Consider the following 21,286-nt stretch of genomic DNA (forward strand, 5'->3'; position numbering starts at 1 on the left):
CCAATATCCCTTGGTCAAATCGAGGGTCGTAATATGCTGATTCCATCCCAGCTGGTCCAATAGTCCATCCATTTGTGGTTTTGGGTAGACATCAAACTTAGATATTGTCGTAACCTATCTAAAGTCTGTACGGAACTGCTCGGACTCACCAGATATCGGGACCCATGCCTTCGTGCTGGCCCTAGCACTGTGAGACTCTTTGATGACCCCAAGCTCAAGCATTCTGTGGTTCTACCTCTCTCCGTTTAACCTCAGGCAGCCTGCAAGGCTTCTGCCATGTCTGATTATTTGGTATTTCATTAGATGGGTGCTAAAAACCTTTCAGAACCGTAACCTAAAATCCTTCACTTGTGCCTCCTGCTCTGTGGGAAGGCCTGCTCCTGTTTTCACCTGCCCCTCATTCTCTGTCTCATCTTCCTGAGGCCATGGTAGTCTTCCACAATCAAGGGAGTCCAGTAAGTGTTTAATAAGTTAACATGATGGGCTTGTTTCCTCTGTCTCCCCGTTGCATCTCATAGTCTACGAGACCCACCCTATGGCAAATTTTGTACTCGTCATTCCGCCAGTAGTTAATTTTGGGTAATAGTGCCAGTAGTAATTGTGGGTAATAGTGCCAGTAGGTAATTGTGGGTAATAGTACCAGTAGGTAATTGTGGGTAATAGTACCAGTAGTAATTGTGGGTAATAGTACCAATAGTAATTGTGGGTAATAGTACCAACAGTAATTGTGGGTAATAGTACCAGTAGTAATTGTGGGTAATAGTACCAGTAGGTAATTGTGGGTAATAGTACCAGTACCTCCTCGCCACCCTTGTACTCCCTCGTCCGCTCTCCCTGTTTGGAACTTACTGTTTGCCTGTCTCGTGCTTTTAACAAATTCCCTCTTGCAAACTGGGTGGAGGTGCTCAGTCCATCTCTCACGTAGCTCGTTATACTTTCCTTCTCGGTGTCCACCCTTTCCCATCCCTCTTTCACTACATCAAGTTATTCTCTAGCCCAGCCTTTCTCACCCAGGGCTCCTTGAGAGGCCTCTAGGGCTTCCACGAGAGATCACGACTGAAAAAAAAAAAAAAATAAACATAGATCTTTTGAACTTTGCGCGCCATTCACAGGAAAGCATTGAACATTTTGCCGCGGTTTTCAACTTCTTACATGTGTGGGCAAAGCTTTTTCTTCTTGAACAAGAGCAAGAAGAGAAATCATCTAGTTCCAGCTGAAGATGAAATCCGTGTGCGCTTATCTCAAGTTCGACAAAGAATTAGGTATTTGTGTGGCAATAAACAAGCACAGGTTTCGCATTAGAGAAGTAAATGTAATTCTTTGTATGCAAGGATAGGCCTATAAAAGAGTTTATGGAGAGAGAACTAAACCAAAAGAATTGGCCAATAAGATGCCAGTGTAAACAGGTCCACAGAAAAATCTCATTCTCGGCTCTAAAGAGCATTGACAATTATTATTGATTGGCCTATTTTATCTACAACTTACTGATCACGAGCTGCAGATGTAATCATTTTTATACAGGGCTTCCCTGAGACCCGGAAGTTATTTCAAGGGCTCTTCCATAGTAAAACGACTGAGAGAGGCAGCTCCAGGTTACCACGCATACCCTGAGTTCAAATGGGGCAAAACCAGTTTATGCCCGCGGCACCTCCCTAACTTGCAAAGAGTAGCACAGCTACTTCATTTGTCCGAGGTCACGCTTAATGCTTTTTCTTAGCATCGGTTTTCGGGTTTTGTTAAATCTTTCGCCCAGTCCATCCCTTTGCCAGCGGTAGGGCTGCTGTCCTGATTGCCTTAATCCCAAACACGTCATTGGCATCAGTTTTATTGGGCTTGTAAAAGATGGCAGAACATCTGTATTTTAGATATTTATGAAAAGTCCAAGCTGGCTTTGTGGTGCAACTGTCTGTCTGGCACTGTGCAGTGACTTTGCCCAGAATTTCTGTGAACAATTTCACTTGTTGTGATTTTTTTTTTTTTAATATTTTGGACTTACAGCATAAATCCCATTGGTATAGAAAAGCTTGTGCTCACGTCACTTGCACCGACCGTGGTAACGTCTGTGTCGTACATGCAATCTAAGTAGTGATTATTAAGATATGTTTTTATGATCCGCTACCCTGGCCCCATAACCCCACAGCCAGCCGAGCTTTCAGAATATCCACAGTGAATATGCAGGAGATATTTGCTTATATTGGAGATCCAGTGTACACAGATTTATCTCATGCATATTCATGAGGGATATCCTGAAAATCTGACTGGATGTGGGGTGAATAGGACAGGTTTGGAAACCACTGATCTCCCCCCTCCCCCAACCAGCCGGCCACCTCTGTCCCGGTCCTTAGTTGTACAGCAGTAACACGAACCAGTTCATTTCAGGGAAGTGCGATCAGCGGTTTCAGGAGTCCCTACCGGTGGTCCTTGAGGGCTACCTTGAGGGCTACCGGTGGTCCTTGAGGGCTACCGGCTACCGGTTTTCTACAATGAATAGGTTTGCATGTTTTGGTTACTCTGAAAACCCCTGAGGAGGGGAGATGAAAACCCCAGATCTCTCGGTCTTTCTAGGCAGTGCTTTTGGGGACCTCCCAGCTGGCCAGGTTTTCAAGCTCTTCACGGTGAATATTCATGAGAGAGAGGCAGTGTATGCAAATGTGACTCGTGCACGTTCATTTCAGATGTCCAGAAAACCCAACTGGCTGGGGGGTCCCAGAGGTCAAGTCTGGGAACCACTTTCTTTGATGTGCAAATTTCATTTAATTCTTGCTCATCTCTTGGGGTGTTGCGGTGTAAGGCTTCCTCCCTTCCCACCACAGAGAAAATCACCAATAGGGAGGGCCTGGTGACCGCACCCGGATATTGTAAGGGAGGTACTTTCTCCTTGCAGCCTCTCCTCTGTTACTGCCATTGTGGAAGAGGGAGAATCTCGAGATAAACCTGACACAGCCTAAAGAAAGGAAAAGCAACAGGCAAACAAGCAAAAGGAAACATAGTGAGCGACGGCAGGTAAAGACCCAAGTGGTCCCTCCAGCAAGTTGTTTAGGACGGGAACTACCGCTCCATGCGTCCCCCCATCCCCGCCTTCTGTAAAGTTTCACCGCAAGACGCCCCCAACCCCCGTTGATGCTGTGACGGCTTTGTAATGCCGGCGCTTTCCAGCTCTCTGTACAAACAGACTTTCATGAATGCATTTCAGATCCTCCCAGCTCTGAACCAGAAATGTGAGGCGTTCAGGGCTGGGCCCTTACAGGAAGCTTTACGCATGAGAATTTTGGAAGTCTGCATTTCGCCATGGTCTGGTCTTTCTGTAACGTGTGCATTAGCACCACCCTGGCCTACAGAGAGCCTCTGGGAGTTTTGACGCTTTAAGCACCTAATTCTATCTCTGAGGTCATCTTTCTGCTGTTTTGCATTTTTCCTTCTCGTTTCTCTCTTTACGTCCTCTCTGCTTGAGTGTCCCGAATGACATCTGCTGGTGACAGGGAGAACGGCATCCAAATCTGTATTTACATAAGAACACGCCATACTGGGTCAGACCAAGGGTCCATCAAGCCCAGCATCCCGTTTCCAACAGTGGCCAATCCAGGCCATAAGAACCTGGCAAGTACCCAAAAACTAAGTCTATTCCATGTAACCATTGCTAATGGCAGTGGCTATTCTCTAAGTGAACTTAATAGCAGGTAATGGACTTCTCCTCCAAGAACTTATCCAATCCTTTTTTAAACACAGCTATACTAACTGCACTAACCACATCCTCTGGCAACAGAGCTTAATTGTGCGTTGAGTAAAAAAGAACTTTCTCCGATTAGTTTTAAGTGTGCCACATGCTAACTTCATGGAGTGTCCCCTAGTCCTTCTACTATCCGAAAGATAAATAACTGATTCACATTAATCCGTTCTAGACCTCTCATGATTTTAAACACCTCTATCATATCCCCCCTCAGCCGTCTCTTCTCCAAGCTGAAAAGTCCTAACCTCTTTAGCCTTTCCTCATAGGGGAGCTGTTCCATTCCCCTTTATCATTTTGGTCGCCCTTCTCTGTACCTTCTCCATCACAATTATATCTTTGCTAAGGGTTTCAAAACTGTGCCCTCAGTTCTTGCTCATTGATGGTGCCTCCAAATACATTCATTGGCCGAGTGGCCAGCAATGTTTAAATCACATGGACTTGCTGTACCTGGCTTCACATTTGCTGCAAAGCATTCAGTCACATTCTGCCTTTGGGATGGAAAACGTGCTGGCCTTAGCTCCTGAATAAATCCGTGTTATACCTTCTGCCTCTCCTCACTTGGGGTGGCAGCCCAGCCAGCTGGCATAATTCGTTTTGAAGACAAATTTCAAATGTTTTCGCCCATGCAGCCGAGCAAATGACCAGATGAAATCAGCAGCTGAATATTGCCACCATCCTCTCCCTGCGCAGCGCTTTCCACCTGTGCCACGGAGGGGAGGCGGGAGGGGAGAGGACAGATCTGGCAAGCAGCAGGCAGGAAATTCTTTTTAAAACGAATGGCGCTGATTCATCTGGGAGTTTCGTTTTGAAAATTCACTTGCAGGCCTGAGGGTACAGAGTAATGGAGCGCGGAAGGGATTTTAAAAATTGCTCCCTTTTTAAACCTTTGTTCTTCAGCCAGGAGGCTTGTGTGAGAGTCTTTCCTCTGGGGCTATTATTTTATTACGAATGGGGTGTGCCATGCTCAAACTGAGGAAGGGGGAAGGGAAGGAAGATGACTGCCAGCCCAGAGTTGGTCCTTAAAGTAATGTGTTCCCATAAAACCCTTTTAGATAAGTGACTTTTTTTCGACGTGATTGGAGCCGAATGTCCCTAGTGACTTGTTAGGTAGTTGTCTCTTATTCAGTAAAAACAATGCTATAATTCAGGACAAGGATGGCAAACTCCACTCCTGTCTTTGAGTGCGTCAAATGAGTCTGGCTTTCAGGATTCCCTCGCTGAGTGTTGATTAGACAGATTTGAATTTATTTTTTTTTAATTTTATTATTATTTATAAAGTTTCAACAGGAAATCCAAGAAAGTGCATCTTGTAGGAAATCAGCAGTGAAATGCAATATAACTAAACATTGCAAAGGAAGAGGCAATAATCCATTTCAATGCCATATGCAGTCTGAAAATTTACAAGGAGAAGCAAGTCACAATTCCAGGGCATATAGGGCTGGTCTGAATACATTTGATTTGTAAATTTAGTTCTGGTTTTCAAATGGCCAACTTATGGTGCTCGAGGACTAGTGTTTGCTGTCTCTGTCGCCTTGATTTTAATATGAAAGGCAATCTAGAAAATTATTTAACCAAACTCAATCTCCTCCTTCCTAACCCCATCACGAGATAACTGAGTAACAGCTGGAGGAAGATTCCTTCCGTCTGCTGTGGGTTGGTTTTTTTTTTTTTGTATAACTTTCCCACCGTAAATCCGATCTGTGTCCTGGGAAGCGGCGCACTGCAGTAAAGCTAGATCTTTATCAGTTTCTAGACTGAAGCGGTTTTAAGCACGTTTTGGGTTTTTTCGTTTTGTTTAGCAGATTAGCTCCATGGTTTGCCTGTTTTTTTTTGTTCTTTCTTGGCCCGATGCCGGCCGCTGTTCTGCTCTCCTGCTTGCGGGCCGTTTGTGAACCCTTCCCCTTTCACTACTCTTGTGAACCGTTGTGTTACAGTGTATTTCAACACGGCAGGTTGCTCTGACCCGCTGGGAATGAAGTCCCACCTGATTGCCGACCCACAGATCACGGCATCCAGCACCTACAAGACCTGGGGGATCGATGCCTTCACCTGGTACCCGCACTACGCCCGCCTGGACAAGCACGGCAAGAGCAACGCGTGGGCTGCCCTGAGCAACGACCCCTCGGAATGGCTTCAGGTCTGTCTCTCTATTAACCGCAAGTGACGGCCGCCAGCGTGGGCTGGGGAAGGGGAATAGCGCTGCACACCTTTGCTCTGGCCAGCAGAAAATGTTTACGTATGCAAACAAAATGTTGGGTTTTTTTTAAATTCATCTTCCTTTAGAGACTGACTGCACGACTCAGGGATTTTAAAGAAGAATTTGGACGCTTTAGGAACATAGCCAACAGATAAGTGTAGGGCAGGGGTGGCCAACTACGGTTCTCGAGGGCCACAAACAGACCGGGTTTTCAGAACACCCGCAGTGAATATGCATGAGAGAGATTTGCATGTAACGCTGGCAGTGCATGCAAATCCATCTCATGCATATTCATTGTGGATATCCCGAAAGCCTGGCCTGTTTGTGGCTCTCCAGGACCGGAGTTGGCCACTCCTGGTGTAGGGTAATGCATTTGCGGCAAGAGACAAGGCAAACGTATCAACCTTTCAGAGGATGGATATTGCCGTCTTTTTTTTTCCCCCGCAACGGGGAGGCGCAGGCTTCCGTAGCTCGTGCGCTTTTAGCAGGGTTTAAAAAAAAAAAAGAAAGGGCCATCACGGGATTGTGTTTAGGAGACGGTAAACAGCGTGAGTACCCGGGGATCAATATTTCCGCTAGCCGGTTTTCTAAGTTAGGCAGCTAGACCTATCCAGCTAAGTAGCACTACTTATCTGGCTAACCAGATAGTTGCATAAGTGACTTATGCAGTTATCTAGCAGCCGCTGAATATAACAGGATATCTGAATATTGACCTCATTAGATTTTAATAATAATGCAAGGTATATCCCTGTTCGGCCACCTGCACAGATAGGTGCGAAATGCATACGTCCTTCTTTACACTACACTGGTTAATGCTCACTGGGAAACTGCCCAGGTAGCCTCTCTTTGAAAATTAGCCTTCAAAGACCACGCGTTAAGTGCCCACTTTCTTTACAACTAGGCAGCTGCTGAAAATTGCAGCGTCAGTGCGGTAACCAGGGTACCTAAGGTCAATATTGAACAGGGCGGCGGTAACGTTAGCTGAGAGATTCGGTGGGATTCGTTGAAAGTTATGCGGGTAAGGCTTCCTAGGTAGCCGTAGACGTGCTCTGTACTCTGAACTAATATCGGCTTTATTTGGCTAAGTTAGGCCCCACCCCCTGGAATGCCACCTCACCACCTCTTCCTGTTTTTTTTTTTTTAAATCCGTACAGGTTTTACCTGGCTAAACTTTACCTCTTTGGGGAGGGAAATTCACATCTCGGGGTTTGTCCGGCTTAGTCCGAATTTAGCTGGTCAGACCCCTTTGAACGTGGAGCCACCTGGTTGATAAAACTGGGAAGGAGCGTGCGGAGGCATCCGAAGGCGGGCGCACGGTGTGAATTAAACTGGGTGGGGTAGAAGCAGAGGGCATCGCTCTGCCGCTCCATAAGGCATTCCCTGCCCTTCAGCCTCCTGACCCCCCGCTGTCTGACCTGCACGGGAGTCTGGCAGAAGAGGAGTAACTGGAGTGGTTTGAACTGAGCCTCCCAACGGGTCTTTCTTTTTGCAGAAATCTCTCTCCGTGTGCAGAACCTTCCTTCCCGCACCGCACGCAGGCCCTTAGTTGTTAGATCTTTGCAAGATGATGATGGAATCTGGGCTGGCAGCTTCCTTGTTAATGGTCCACTCCCTGCTTTTCTCCCCGGGCTCTCTCCCTTCACTACCTGGACCCCACCCCTGCTCGGATGCATTTGTGCTTGTCTGCAGGATTTCCTTGTTCACTTTTTTTTTTTTTTTAAGCGAACCATGCTGACGTCATGGGCGAGCCGAGGCATCGCGGCCGTGGTGGGCTAGCGCGCGCTCTTCGGCTCTCCCCTCCCGAAGCGTAACACGGCTGCGGCGGGACCCGCAGTGCTGGCCGCGGCCAGGCAGCTCAGGAAACGTTGCCTGGTGTCTGTCCTGGCACGGGTTTGGGAGGTGAGGGAAGCCTTTCCTGCTATGCTGTGTTACTAAGGGAGATAAAACTGTACGGCCTTCCGCGGGAGCCCGAGCTGTATAGCACGGCGGCAAGATCTCCTCACCGCAAACTGGGAACACTGGTCGTCTTTGTTAGAAGAACAGACTGAAAATTAAGCACTCGGAATGGGAATTAGTAACTCATTAGCTACAAGTCAGGACTTGGGAGGGCTCAGTTTGCATCCTGCTCTTCCATCTTCTCTGGATAAGAAGTGCGCTTTGCCTCTGTGCAATGCTTCGGACCAGAGGGCTCTTCAAGTACAATGTTTGCTTCTCCTTTTCTCTCCTCCCACTCGTTTTCTGCAGTTTTTTTTTCTCTCTCCCTAGTTCTCGTCCCTGCCTGGGACCTGCCTCGGTTACCAGCGTGGGCTTCGTGTTGCCGGTCCCACTCCTGCGATGCCCCCCCCTGCTGTCAGGTTCTCGGGGGCTTCCCGAGCTCCTGTGCTGGGGACCAGGGCCTGATTTGAGGCGACACAGGCACTCGTCTCAGGTGGAAAATTCTGAAGGGGCCCCCCCAAAAAAAACTGGGATCTCCCCTACTGCTCTCTGGTCTCTGAGGGGTGTTTTGCAAAGAGGAGGATCCCGCCCCCCCCCCCCCACCGCATCCCCGGCCTTCTGCCTCTGGGAGCCGTAATCCTGAGGACCCCACATGCCTATGCAGATAAACTGTCTGTGTCTCTTGCATTGGGCCTCGTGGGTTTCCTGCCGGCACAGCTTTGGGAAGCCTTGTCCTGGTCCATGCCCCGCAGGAGGCTCTTCCTCTCCCTGCAAGTTACAGTCGTTTTTCCTGGGATAAATGTCCCAGGCTTCCTGTCTTCCTCTGTCGCTTCTTGCAGCCTCTTATTCCAGGCGCGTGCGGCTTGGCTTGTGGCTTCTCGTTCCTGTCCCTTGTTTCTGTGTGAGGAGGTTTTAGTGATCGCAGACTACAGCAAGGAGAGAGGGGTTTAAACACTAGGGGTGCAGTGTCGATCCCCAGATCCCACCCCCCGTCCCCTATGTTTGCCTTCTGCCTTTGTGCTCTGCCTTCCTGCGAGCATGCGTTTTTTGCTTTTGGTGCACGGTAATTAACGATCGGGAGTCCCAGGGGCTTCCATTACGCTCAGAACTTAGCAGAAGGTCGCTGGAACCTCTCTGGCTTCCGACTCGGATATAGAAACGGAGAACATGGCAGCAGGTAAAAAACCACAGGGCCCAGCCACACCTCGCGCACTTCTGACCCATAAAAAAAAAAAATGCCTCCGCATTCAGTCTGTGCCTGGATTATTTGCAAGCATTTCAGAACAGAAGTGATGCCCTCCTGCCTGCTTCTGCCTGCATTTGTGTGAAGCTCTGACGCGCCCCCGTTCTTAATATCTGATGTGTGAGTGGGCCCATGACTTGAATAATTGTACTCTGGGGTCTTCTGCCTCAGGCATTCCCACTTCCATTTTTGAGGACCACAATCAGGGTCCTATTATTAGAGAACCCCAGCTCTACAGGCAGACCCCCCCGTGGAATTAATCCTAGATCAACCAGTCCTACCTGGATGTGCATCAGGAGATTCCAGTTTTTGGCCCCTGGTGTAGCACAGGCCACCTAATCTCCACCCCAAGAAAGGGAACTTCTACCCTGGTGGTGCCAGAACCTCCTGATAAATGCATGTCAGATTTGCATATAAGTTCATAAGGAAGAGGGATTCAGTTTTGTTAGGAACTGGGGAACCTTTTGGGGAAGGGGGAGTCTCTTCCGAAGGGATGGGCTCCACCTTAACCAGGGTGGAACCAGACTGCTGGCGCTAACCTTTAAAAAGGAGATAGAGCAGCTTTTAAACTAGAACAAAGGGGAAAGCAGCGCATGGTTCAGAGAGAGGTATCTTCAAAGGATACTAATGATGCATTAGAATTAGGGCATCCTGACAGTGAGGTTCCAATAATAAGAAAAGTAGTCCAAGTGCCTGTAACTAAAAATTCACCAGAGCTAAAAAATTCTAACTTATCCCTATCAATTAAAAAGCAGAATAAAAATACAAACAAAAAAAACAAACTTTGAAATGTTTGTATGCTAATGCCAGAAGTCTAAGAAGTAAGATGGGAGAATTAGAATGTATAGGAGTGAAAGATGACATAGACTTAATTGGCATCTCAGAGACATGGTGGAAAGAGGATAACCAATGGGACAGTGCTATACCGGGGTACAAATTATATCGCAATGACAGAGAGGAGCAGAGAGGAGCACCCGGGAGGAGGTGTGGCGCTTTATGTCCGGGATGACATAGAGTCCAACAGGATAAACATCCTGCATGAGACTACGTTTGATAGAGCTCTCGACGTTCCTCCTGTCCCAACTCCCTCCTCCCCCCATACTATCCTCTTCCCTTTTCCTGCCATCCCCTCTCATCTCCCTTTTCCTTCCCCTCTCACCTCATCCACAACCCCTTCCCTCTCCCTCAGCCCTCCTCCACTCCCTCTTTTTCTGTTCTCCAGAACATCACTCATATCCTCTTCCGTTTTCCTTCCATCCCCTCTCATCTTCTCTTTCCTTCCTCTCTCACCTCATCCAGAACCCCTTCCCTCTCCCGATGTTTTCGCAGCAGCTCTGGTCCCTTATTGTTGCTGCAAGACGTCGGCCGCTCGCCCGCCCACCACCCCAGAGTCCCGTTAAGCACGGCCGCTGGAGGGCACAGACACGGAGATGGGAGGTCTCCCTCTCGCGCGCGCCTCACCACCGGGCTCGTTGCTGGCCCGCCCGACGCTCGGTGGTGAGGCGCGCAAGAGAGAGAGACCCCCCCGGAGACCTCCCATCTCTGAGTCTGTGCCGCCGCTGCTCCTCCCCGCCGCTCCATTTCCTCCCAGCGCCATGTTGCTCCCCTCTGACCGCCGTGCTCTCGCAGGCGCGCGGTAGAGCTGCTCTCTACTGCGCATTTGCGGGCTGTCGGTCAGAGCCCATTTATATGATAGATTTACGTGAGTACATTCGGCAGCTTATTCGCGCAGTTTTACACCGGCTAATTATCTCCCACAGTTGATATCGGATTCGTCTGTGGTCTGCCACTGGTTGGGAGATCTGGGTCAACTGGGGGGGAGTTCAGAGTGAAGAATTAGGAGGGACTCGGTGACCTGGAGAAGGATTGGGTGAACTGGTGGAGAAATTGGAAAACCGGCGATTTCAGCTATGCATGGCGACTTCCGCCTGCAAATCCAGGGTTTACGTGAGCACGCGTGTACGTTTATAAAATAAGCAGGAAAGGTGCATGCTTTCCATGCATTGCATGTTGGTGGGTAGACATACGGTATTTTATAATCTGCGTGTATCTGGTACGCACAGGGCATAAAATACTGTAGTGGATCTCCATGCGGCCACGTGGAGTTTGAAAGTTATCCTCTGTCTGTAGTCTTTCGGTGCCAGAACTACTCTCAGGAAGGCTCTGTAGGGCATGAGAGAGAGAGCAATCGGCAGCGAAGCCCTTGCAAGAAACCCTGCGTGAAGAGAGAAATTACTTTGCAGCATCATATTTTCTCCTTGGGGGGTCCATAGCTTGCTAAAATATAATTGTAAATGCAGAAGGATTCAGCCCAGCAAAGAGGAAACGTGTTAGCTGAGTAAATCCTACATTTTCTATTTGCGCTGTTATCAAAGCCCCGGGATGGTACACAAAATAAGCTCCCTGTTCCCTCTTGGATTCTGATGGCATTCCCTTCTAGCTTTAGTGCCAGAGGATTAAAGGATGTTTCTGGTTCTCTTAATTTACAGACTGCCTTATTGGACTTTGCGCTTTCCTAGATCTGCGATCCTGACAGGGCATTATTTCATGTCTGCTTATCTGCAGATTTTACTGTGCCCTGCCCCCTCCCCCCCCTGCTTGGGAACCTCCTCGTTAGCTAAGTTGGGGGTCATGGTAATAAGCCTCGAGGTAAAACCGTGCGCTGAAAGACCGCTTAATGCACGCGGGCACAAACAGCTTAACTCCCGCAGCAGTGAGCCAGCGGGAAGCTAAGGCACTGGGAGTTTAAGCAGTGCACGGACTGGAAAATACGCGCACCAGCCCGAGCTCAAATGTGCGCGCGGCCTTTTGAATAGGGCGAACACACATTTTAACTCGTGAAAGAAGAGTGATTTATGCGCAGAAGTTCTGGTTTGTGCCCAAAAAATATTTTCTGCATATAAATCCCTGCATGTTCAGCCCCATAGACTAACATTGGCCAGAGGAACTTTACTCCGTCTCTGACCAGGAGTTACATTTTGAGGGCCGAGCCTACCCATATCTCTGTACTGGGGACCAGAGACTAATGCCTATACTAGCGTGGGATTTTGTGTTAAGCACGCGCAGAACTACGGGTAAGACTGCTCTCCGCACCTTATTACATCAGGCCCCTGGAGAGATGTCCTGGTGATCAGGGGAGCAAGAGACGCAGGGAATGCATTTCCTCCTGCACTGCGCAAGTTACCTGGGGATATTTCCCTCCCTCCCCTTACCTGCTATAGAGTAGGTGCAAAGTTTCCCCCTCTGCAAATTACCTTGGAGGTGAGCAGGCTTTCAGAATTGTCCCCCTGCCCCTTCCGTGTATTCCTTTGGCAACACGCGTACATGTGGTGCCGATAAAGTTTTCTGAATCTGAAGGACCTTTTTTTTTATTGAATTAAATTGATAACATTTCCTGAATAACTTTCGGAAGTTGACACTCCCGTCATCTGGTCTGAAAAAAAAATGGAATAAGCCAAAGATAACATCGCTGACTCATTCTGCCTTATAATAATAATAATAATAATTATTATTATTAAGCATTTGTCTAGTGCATACCAGATGCATGCAGCACTATACAGGGGCATTACATGCACAGTCCCTGCTCTTTGAAGCATACAATCTAGTTAAGATGCACAGCAAAAATAAATAAGAGCCTTTGAGCTCAAATAGCAAGGTCATCACTGAGAAGAATTACAGGTGGTGATAGGTGAGATTAAGTTAAGGATGTTGAGAGTATCGTGAAATGCGAAGGGGGCTGTAAATATTTAAAGGAGAACTCTTGTGGTGTATATTGTTACAGATCAGCCTGAATCAGCTTCTGAGAGCTGGCCAAGGAAAAGATTGTTCATCCAATAAAAAGGTTTCAACTTAGGTTAACGGCAAAAACATAATCTTTCTTTCTGTGTACCCGGGTGGACTGACACCTGGGCCTGGTGTAATCAAATGTGAGGCGAAACGTTAGCTATGTTTTAGCTTGCATTTTCTTTCCTCAGGTGGTTAAAATGGAGTTAACATCTGATGCAATAAATTAATGGCATGCCAATGCATTGGGAGTTAAAAAGAGAAAATGGTGAACTAACACGAAAATATGCACAGTGCATAAAACACAATTTGTGCGTGCAAATAGGGTCTTTTACTTAGCAAACAAAATGTGTGTGTACAAAACACAATTTAAAGTGAATTCTAAAAGCCCAATGAGTGCATTAATTAGGGGATGTGCAAACGTGTTGGGCTCGCACGTGCCGAGCGGATTTTAAAAGCCGCCCGGATTCGCCCGTAAATGATGCTGTGCGCACATCTCGGAATTTCACACAAAGGGACGGGGCAGGGATATGGGCGGGGCATGGGCATTTCGGGATTGTAACCAGAAACTTGCGAGTGGATACTTAACCTGATCTGACGCGTGCTGAGCCCCTGTCCCCGTAACTTTACTTCTGCTGTGGAAAGAGAGGGCCATTTTAAAGGGGCTGGGGTAATGGGGGGGTATTCGGGGCTAGCAAACCAGGGGGGGGGGTTGGAGGACTTATCTGTTAACTGGGTGAACTGGGAAGGAACTGGTAAAAGTAGCAAATGTGTCAGCGCACCTCCCTTTTAAAATCCCTCCACTTGTGTGGTAGAAGTGGGATTTGCACTCACAGGCACGCGCGCACTTAAAATTCAGCACACGTGCGCACGGCTAGGCTGTTTTATAACATGCACGCATAAATGCGTGTTTGTTAAAAAAAAAAAAAATAGCCGTTTCCCTGGGTGCAGGCTGACGAACATGTGCACCCGTGTACCGGTTTAAAAGTTACCGACCTTTTGTGCATAAAAAAGTTTGTATACAAAGCTTGTTCTGTGCACAGAAAACATGCTTCACACCCCTAAATTCTGAGTACAGGACTCCTGCACCACGAAGTCCGGGTTCAGCCCCAGATACTTTGCTTCACCTCTGGCCAGGCGTTAAGTTTCCAGCGTTTAGAAGCCTTGAGTTAAGCCTGCACACCTCTCAATAACCAGTGTCTTCATTAGCATGGCATTGAAATGGATGAGCACTAATTTGTGCGCACAGTTATGTGCTGCTGTGTGCACACGTTTTCTGAAGGCAGAACTCTTTCCTGCATCGAGAGTAAAGTCTGTGTACGGAAAATGTGCACAGTTCATAGGTAGAACTACACCCAGCCCAGTGCACCTCATTACATTGGGATTGTTCTGAAACAGTTTCCACATTCAGCCACTAGAGGTCACTATAGTATCTGGAGTTTATAGTGAAGAGGTGACTCTGGCGGGGGGAGAATGCGGGATCAAGGGAAAAACATTCTGAGGGAATTTTAGGCATGGATTTACAAACATGATTCTTTGTCTGCCAGTAACAGATTTTTGTTTTTGTTAACTTCCTCTCACCAGATTTTTCTTTGAGGTAGGCAGACGGCGTGAGCTTGCACGCCAAAACTTGCTATCCAGAGTGTCTGGCCGAGGAAGGGAGATCCCAGTAGGGGAAGGATGTGTTTGTCTAATAAGGAGAAGTTTTAAAAAGAAAAATGAGTTGTGACATATCCCAGAAAATACAAAAAATGTATTCTGGCAAAGCATTCCTGTACGCCATCCAAGCAGCAGGAAGGCCTCCTGGCAGTGCGGCCTACCAGCCCGAACAGCCGCAGAACCTGCCGCCTGGACTCGGTGGAATGCATAGATGAGTCGCCAGCACAATTGACTTCCGGCGTATGAATAGGCAAATAGTTCATTATCTGCACTGAATGACCTACTGGTTTCTGATTTTGAAGATAGACTTGCCCAGTGTCCAGTAGTGTCCTTATTGCCCTTTGTGACTCTTCTATGTTTTAATTATTACTGCTCTTGTCTTTCTTTGTATTTCATTTATAGGTCAGCAGGAAATGTGTTCCCCCTCATCTCCTTTATGCCTACTTTTCTGTTTTTTTTGTTAAATGATTAAGTAGGAGATTGACAGAAACCTTGTGTTTGGCCCATCTCTGCACTATGAACCAGTTGCTTTTTTTTTATTTAAAGGAAATCTCAAAATGGACCGTTCTTCTTTATTTCTGTAATGTTCCTTTATTTTGAATGAAGTGGGGAAATGGAATTTTGATATCCCCTGGGATCTAATCACGAGTGGGCGCACTCCACGAAGTTTAGCAAGTGGCGCGTTTAAAATAAATCGGAGAAAATTCTTTTTCATTCCTCGCACAACTAAGAATTCCTGCCAGAGGATGTGATTAAGGCAGCCAGTGTAGCCTGGTTTAAAAAAAGGTTTGGATAAGTTCCTGGAGGAGAGAAGTCCATAAACTGCTATTAATCAATAGGGAATAGGCACTGTTTGCAGCTGGCATCAGTAGCATGGGATCTGTTTAATGTTTGGGTGCGTTCCAGATACTTGTGACTTGGATTGGCCACTGTTGGAGACAGGATATTGGGCCTGATGGACCTTTGATCTGACCCAGGATTACAGAGGTTCAGGCATGCTGCAGTGTCTTCTCTCCATAAGTGAGCCCTGCTGGCCATGGGTATCAGTGTTTGAGCTGTGCAGGATGCGTTTGTGTTTCATCCTCACCTTCTTGAGGTCCGTACAACATTTGAATTCTGAAGAGGACAAACTCTGAAACACGGTATTCATCTATCCCACACCTTCTTTACTTCTATCCATCTGCAGATTGACCTCTTAACTCCTAAGAAGATCAGTGGGATCATCACGCAAGGCGCAAAGGATTTTGGGGCTATTCAGTATGTTGCCGCCTTCAAAGTGGCTTACAGTGACAATGGAACAGTCTGGACCATATACAAGGACAGCAGGACCAAAAATGACAAGGTACAAGCAATGAATACAGAGAAACAATTCAGGTGCTGGTAATGCCGCCTTATATTTTGTGACTAGGATTTTGAGATGTACAAACAATTGAAAGTGTAACGTGAAAGAGGCAAATTTCACCTTTGTTGGCATTAGAATTTATGGCTATTTCCCAGATCCCCTAGCAAAATCCATGGGGGGGGTTTTTTGCCAGCAGATTTTGAGAAAATTCAAAAGCAATTTGAAAATTTCAAAGTAGAATGGAGAAATTTACTTTGACTTTCTTGAAAAAAAAAATTCAAAATGGATTTGCTTTGGATTTTCTCCACTGAACTAATTTGACAAGCCTTCGTTTCTGAAGGTTCATCAAGGCTCTTTCAGAGAAGTTTGCACATCTTTTTACTATAAAAGTGAACTGTTTTTGGATGATATCGCGTGTCTGCTTTTAACTTCCGTGCTCCTGTAGTTTCACTAATCTCAGAGATACTAGATTAGTCCCATCAAGTCCACGTAAGCACTGCAGTCTGTGCTCTAGGCTCCTGGTGTTAAAGAGCCCTGTTGTGTCTGACCACGGGTAGACATCTCCCTTCTGACTTTTTACAGCTGCACGCGGTCATTTGGAGGCTGTTAATGGCAGCATCGCTGCGTTGCATCCAGAAAAGAGAGAATTCGTGGCCTTCCCTTCTTCCAGAGAAGGCTGCTCCTATAAATACACTTCTCCCTATTCGTCTGGTTGTCCGTTTCATTTTCATTTTATTCATTAACACTGACGGCCTAAGCGATGTACAAAATAAAACATTCACAGCTAATAACATGTAGGTAATACAAAGCTTATCACAGACGTATTTAAATCATAGACAAAATCATAAGTCGCCACCTAGATGCTTTTCTCAGGAGGACCAATGTCAATATTCTTATCCAAAAGTTTGATACCATCGATTTTTGCTAGCAGTGGTTCCTAGCTATGAGTTGTCAAATATCGTAATGTGACACAACACCACTCTTGCTGATTGATCTCCACAGCTGTCTTCCTATGAGAGAATATATTTAGATTGCATTGTTAAAGAGGAATCGCCCCGACCAGTAAGATCAATGTCGATGTGTCCAGTGCCTTCAGTGATACCGTCAGCCGATGGGCGAGATGTCCGCTGGGCTCATGATTATTTGCTTTTTGTTTCCCTTCTACAGATCTTTCCAGGGAACAACGACAACAGCTCGCACAAGAAGAATATTTTTGAGCTGCCGTTCTCCGCCCGCTTTGTGCGTGTCCTGCCCTATTCCTGGCACGAGCGCATCACGCTGCGGGTCGAGCTCCTGGGCTGCGAGGAGTAGACTCCGGTGGTGGGTGGGGGGGGGGGGGGGGGGGGGAGGGGGGGAGGAGGGAAAGAGGACTGCACCAGCCTCCCTGCACTCAAGCCTCTCCGCCTTTCCCCTCCGGCCGCAGATCCAGCTGCTGCGTAACACCGTCCGCGCGGTGCCATTCAACTGCTGTTGATACGGTGGGAAGCCTGCGGTTCTGTAACCCTGCCTGATCCTCTTTATCCTGGGATTAGGTGAGGGGGGGGGGGGGGGGGGGGAGCACTGCTTGATCTTAAGTGAATTCCGTAGCCACTCAATGGTTCTTTATTCCTTTTTTTTTTTTTTAATCTTGGGGGACGGGCGTGGGTGGGAATGTCCTGCGGATGAGCCCTGCGTTGGGACGTGCTACTGATTTATCTTCAGGAGCTCAGATGCCTTTCACTCGGGTTATTACCGGGCAGCTCTTGCGCGCCCTCGGGAGAAGGTGAAATCCTGCCTTTACTCCCCGTCTTGGACATGGGTGGGGGCGAGTTTGCCTTTCGTAGTCCAACCCAGGCGATGGTGGTTTTAAATGATTTTTTTTTTAAGTGGTCAAGGAGGAAAGTGCTGCTCTGTGCAGATCATCTGGTCATGCCCTGCCGGGATGGGGGAGGTGCCCCGTGCTGCTGTGAGGGATTGCTTTTCGCAGTTAGGGGTGGGAACGTGCAGGGCTGTGGAAGCTGCTCCCACCCACCTCTTGTGCCTGCTCAGATTATTGGTACCTGTTCATCTCTGCTTGTTAAAAGGGAACGCAGTCCACGTATATAAAGTGTACATTTATAAAAACAGAGGCTAGGGCCATGCATACGCTTTGTTGCGTTACACCTTCTGCGCACGTGCGATCACAGACACACATTAAAAAAGAACCCACATTTTATGCATGAAAGTAACAAAACGAAACAAAATAAAATTTACAAAGCAAGAAAAACCAAAGCACTGAAACTTGTTTCCCTAACCGAAACCGAGTATGGCGTTGAGAAAGACCCAACCCGCTCGCCCGTTTCCCTTGCTTGCTGTAGAAATTCATTGCCACCACCCGCTGTAGAAATTCATTGCCCGGGATTTCCCGGGAGCCTGCAGTTCTTGGATCCTGCCCCCCGTTCTCTTGCTGTAGGCCGCAGCCATCACTGTAGTTGGAATTCTCTGCCGAGGAGGAAGCAGGGGACGGCTTCAGGGTGAGAGCCATGTGGGCCCGGGTGAAGCCTCCGTTGCCTTGGCAACGTCATGGCTGCAAACTTGCTAGCAGCCAACTGCGAGCCCAGAATATGCCTGGATCGAAAAGTCAGCCCTACGTACCTGCTCTGATAGTACTTCCCGTCCCGGGTCAGTCCAGCATGGGGGGGGGTCAATTTTAGTAAACTGGCAGCAGAGGGGAGAGGCAGGAGCAAGGACCCGAGGAACGGAAGTCTCCGGGCAGATTAGAATTAGGTAGAGATGGGACGGTCTGAGTACGTTACTGGGAGGCAGAGTCGGACTGATAAATTATTGCACACCAAGAGGGCATCTGTTAGAGTTAGAACATGTTCAGCACGTTCAATCAGCTCTTTAAATCCATTAACAAAATAGCGCTTTCATTTTAATGATAGGCAGAGCCTGAAGATTAATGAATCGATGGATCGTGGCATTTAATTTGGGGAAACCGGCGCCAGTGTCATCCCAGTCAGACTGAGTAACGGGCCTGTTACTCCAGCACGAGCCTGAAGGTGGTCATGGGATGGAAGGGCCTACAAGCCGTGTACTGCGTAGAGCTCCTTTCCTTTTCCTAATTCATCAGCATGTTTTTGACTCTGGTATCGGTCTTGAAGCGTTTCCGGTCGCCTAGAATTCATGAAAAGCCAGACAGCAGCCTCCTGCATCCCTCAAGGTCAAGCAGGTCAGGAAGGCGGTCCGGTGAAAGCCCACGCACACTGAAATCCCCTAGGCCCTTGTGCTAAAAGTCATTTACACTAGACGAACTCATCGTGCGCCCCTGGGTGCGCGCATCTTCCGTTTCTGTCTGTCCGGCACATCCCGATGTGTTCCTCGGGCGAGTGGCCCGGCTTTCGGGTCAGACCGATACCGTTAGGAGGGTCCAAGCTGTGCCCAGGTGGGTTTGGATAAGGGAGCAGCGAGGGGGGGGGGTGGACTTCCATTGAAATACGGCACAGGATGAGGCACTGCATTTGGGCTGCACGGTTTCCGGGAGCTCCAAGAAATCAATGCCGAGCCTGCGTAAGAAAGATGAAAATCAAATCTTCTCCCAGCGTGGAAATGAGATTCCTAGGCATTGAGGGGGGGTGAAAGTATTGGAATGGTGAAAGCGTATTTATTGTGCGGAATAAATCTGTTTTATGTTGTGATGGTATCCTAGAGTTTCCTTCCACCCTACGGTAATAGAAGCTTGATGGGGAAGAAATTAACGAACGCCCAGTTTCTTTATTCATGTGGGAGTGGTTTTAAAAGAAACCCAACCACTTACATCTTTACTCCTGCCTCCGATCAGCGTCTCGGCGATTCTAACTCGAGCTGGCCGCCCACCCCATCTTGGTCTGCAGAAGAGAGGCCGTTCAAGGTCAAAGCTGGGTCACGTCCAGTCAGTTTCCCCTTCTAGAGCAAAGCGCTGGACATCCCACGGGAAGTCATTTTGGGACACGTAGGCCCCAAATCCGTGGCCATCACCCTGCCCTGGAAATGCATTCCTCTGCAATGGGACAGATTTAGGAAAGCTGCAAACACGAGCGGGCTATTTTATGGTTTGTCTTTTTTTTTTTAACACTTTATTTTAATAGACGCACAAGGTTCGGCAAAGCAAAGAGACAACATCTTATGCTCCTCCTTGACAACGTTTTGCCCGCCGGCAGAGCCCGGAGGACCGGGGCGGAATTCCCTGCCATGCAGCATTTTCAGTGACGTTTCTGTTTTTGTGCACAGAATTTGGCGGGAGACCAGGAGGCAGCAGATAAGACGTTTGGCCCGTGTGGGCCAGAAGAGGAAGGAGATGGCATCCTTCAAGCTGCTGCTGCTAATTTTGTTCTTTTTTTTGTTTGTTTTCCCTCTCCGCTGGCGGTGCCCTCCCATCCTCCCTGGTGCAGGTGCAGCTACAACAGCTGCTCCAGCTGCAGCAGGCCCTCCCGCTTCATCCTGTGCTGCCCCCGCTGTCCTGGCACGCCTCTGGGCCATGGCCCAACGCTCGGGGCTGTGGGCCCTGATGCTGGCAGCTGCAAGCAGCTGTTCCCTGCTCCCAGGGTTGGAAGGCTGGCCCTGCTCCTGTGAGGTGGGCTTTGTTTGATTTACTGTCCTGGAGCTGCTCTCTCTTTTTCATGAAACATCTCAGAGCTGGCAAGAGAGTGGCCTTCCCGATGGCTCCCACAACATTAACGGCCTAAGAGAGAGAGAGAGCGCTGGGAGTATCGCCTGGCATGGGTGGGGGCAGAGGGCTGGAACTGAAAATTAAAATCTGGTGGGGGGGGGGGGGGGGGGAGGGATAGGCTGGTGGAGCTGCAGTTGAATCTGGCAGAGGAGGGAACGTGGGGGAAGAAGGGAGAGCTGGGGATTGGAGCCCGTAAGGAAGGGAGGTAGAGAGCTAGGGCGATGGGGCAGGAACAAGGTGGGGGTTTAGCCTAAGCTGGGAGGGTTTTGAGCTTGGTCAAGAAGAAAGGTGGGGGTGAGAGCTGGGATTGTGTGGGAGAGATCTGATGAGGCTGAAGCCTGGCAGGGAGGGGCTGAGCGTTACGATTGTACATTTACAGAACTCAAGGAGCAAGCTGCATAAAATAAAATTTTAAAATTATGGATCTTTGATCACCTTTTTCTGACTTGTATTACGCATGATTACTCAGTAATTACATTCATATGGTGACAAATGTATACAAAATGTAAAAAATGTACAGAATTCCCCGAGGAGTAACTTGTGGACAGTAAAGCTCCAGAAAGTATTCTGTTTGTCCATTATCCCTTTTGAGTGCAAAAGTATTTCTTCCAGGGCCTGCACTGTCCACCTTTGTGCTTTCTTTTTATTTTTCAACGATGTTCACATTAAGCTTCTCCCCGAGGCGGTTTGCACTGCGCGGTGTCGCACAGCTGTGCACCGCAGGAGTTGCCTCT

At 48.1% G+C, this 21,286-nt stretch overlaps 1 protein-coding gene across 2 annotated transcripts in view; it reads left to right on the forward strand.

The window, feature by feature from the left end:
- MFGE8 (milk fat globule-EGF factor 8 protein) overlaps positions 1-20,976 on the forward strand; it is a 49,556-nt gene extending 28,580 nt beyond the window's left edge. Inside the window, exons 8-10 of one of the 2 annotated variants that reach the window (XM_029574769.1) lie at positions 5,662-5,864; positions 15,731-15,886; positions 17,054-20,976. In XM_029574769.1, the coding sequence (XP_029430629.1) occupies positions 5,662-5,864; positions 15,731-15,886; positions 17,054-17,197 (503 nt within the window). In that variant the 3' untranslated portion in view covers positions 17,198-20,976. The remainder of the gene's footprint in view (positions 1-5,661; positions 5,865-15,730; positions 15,887-17,053) is intronic. The other variant, XM_029574770.1, reaches the window with a different exon arrangement.
- Positions 20,977-21,286: the final 310 nt, after the last annotated feature.

Source organism: Rhinatrema bivittatum, chromosome 13, assembly GCF_901001135.1.
Source record: "Rhinatrema bivittatum chromosome 13, aRhiBiv1.1, whole genome shotgun sequence".
NCBI classification, from domain to species: domain Eukaryota; kingdom Metazoa; phylum Chordata; class Amphibia; order Gymnophiona; family Rhinatrematidae; genus Rhinatrema; species Rhinatrema bivittatum.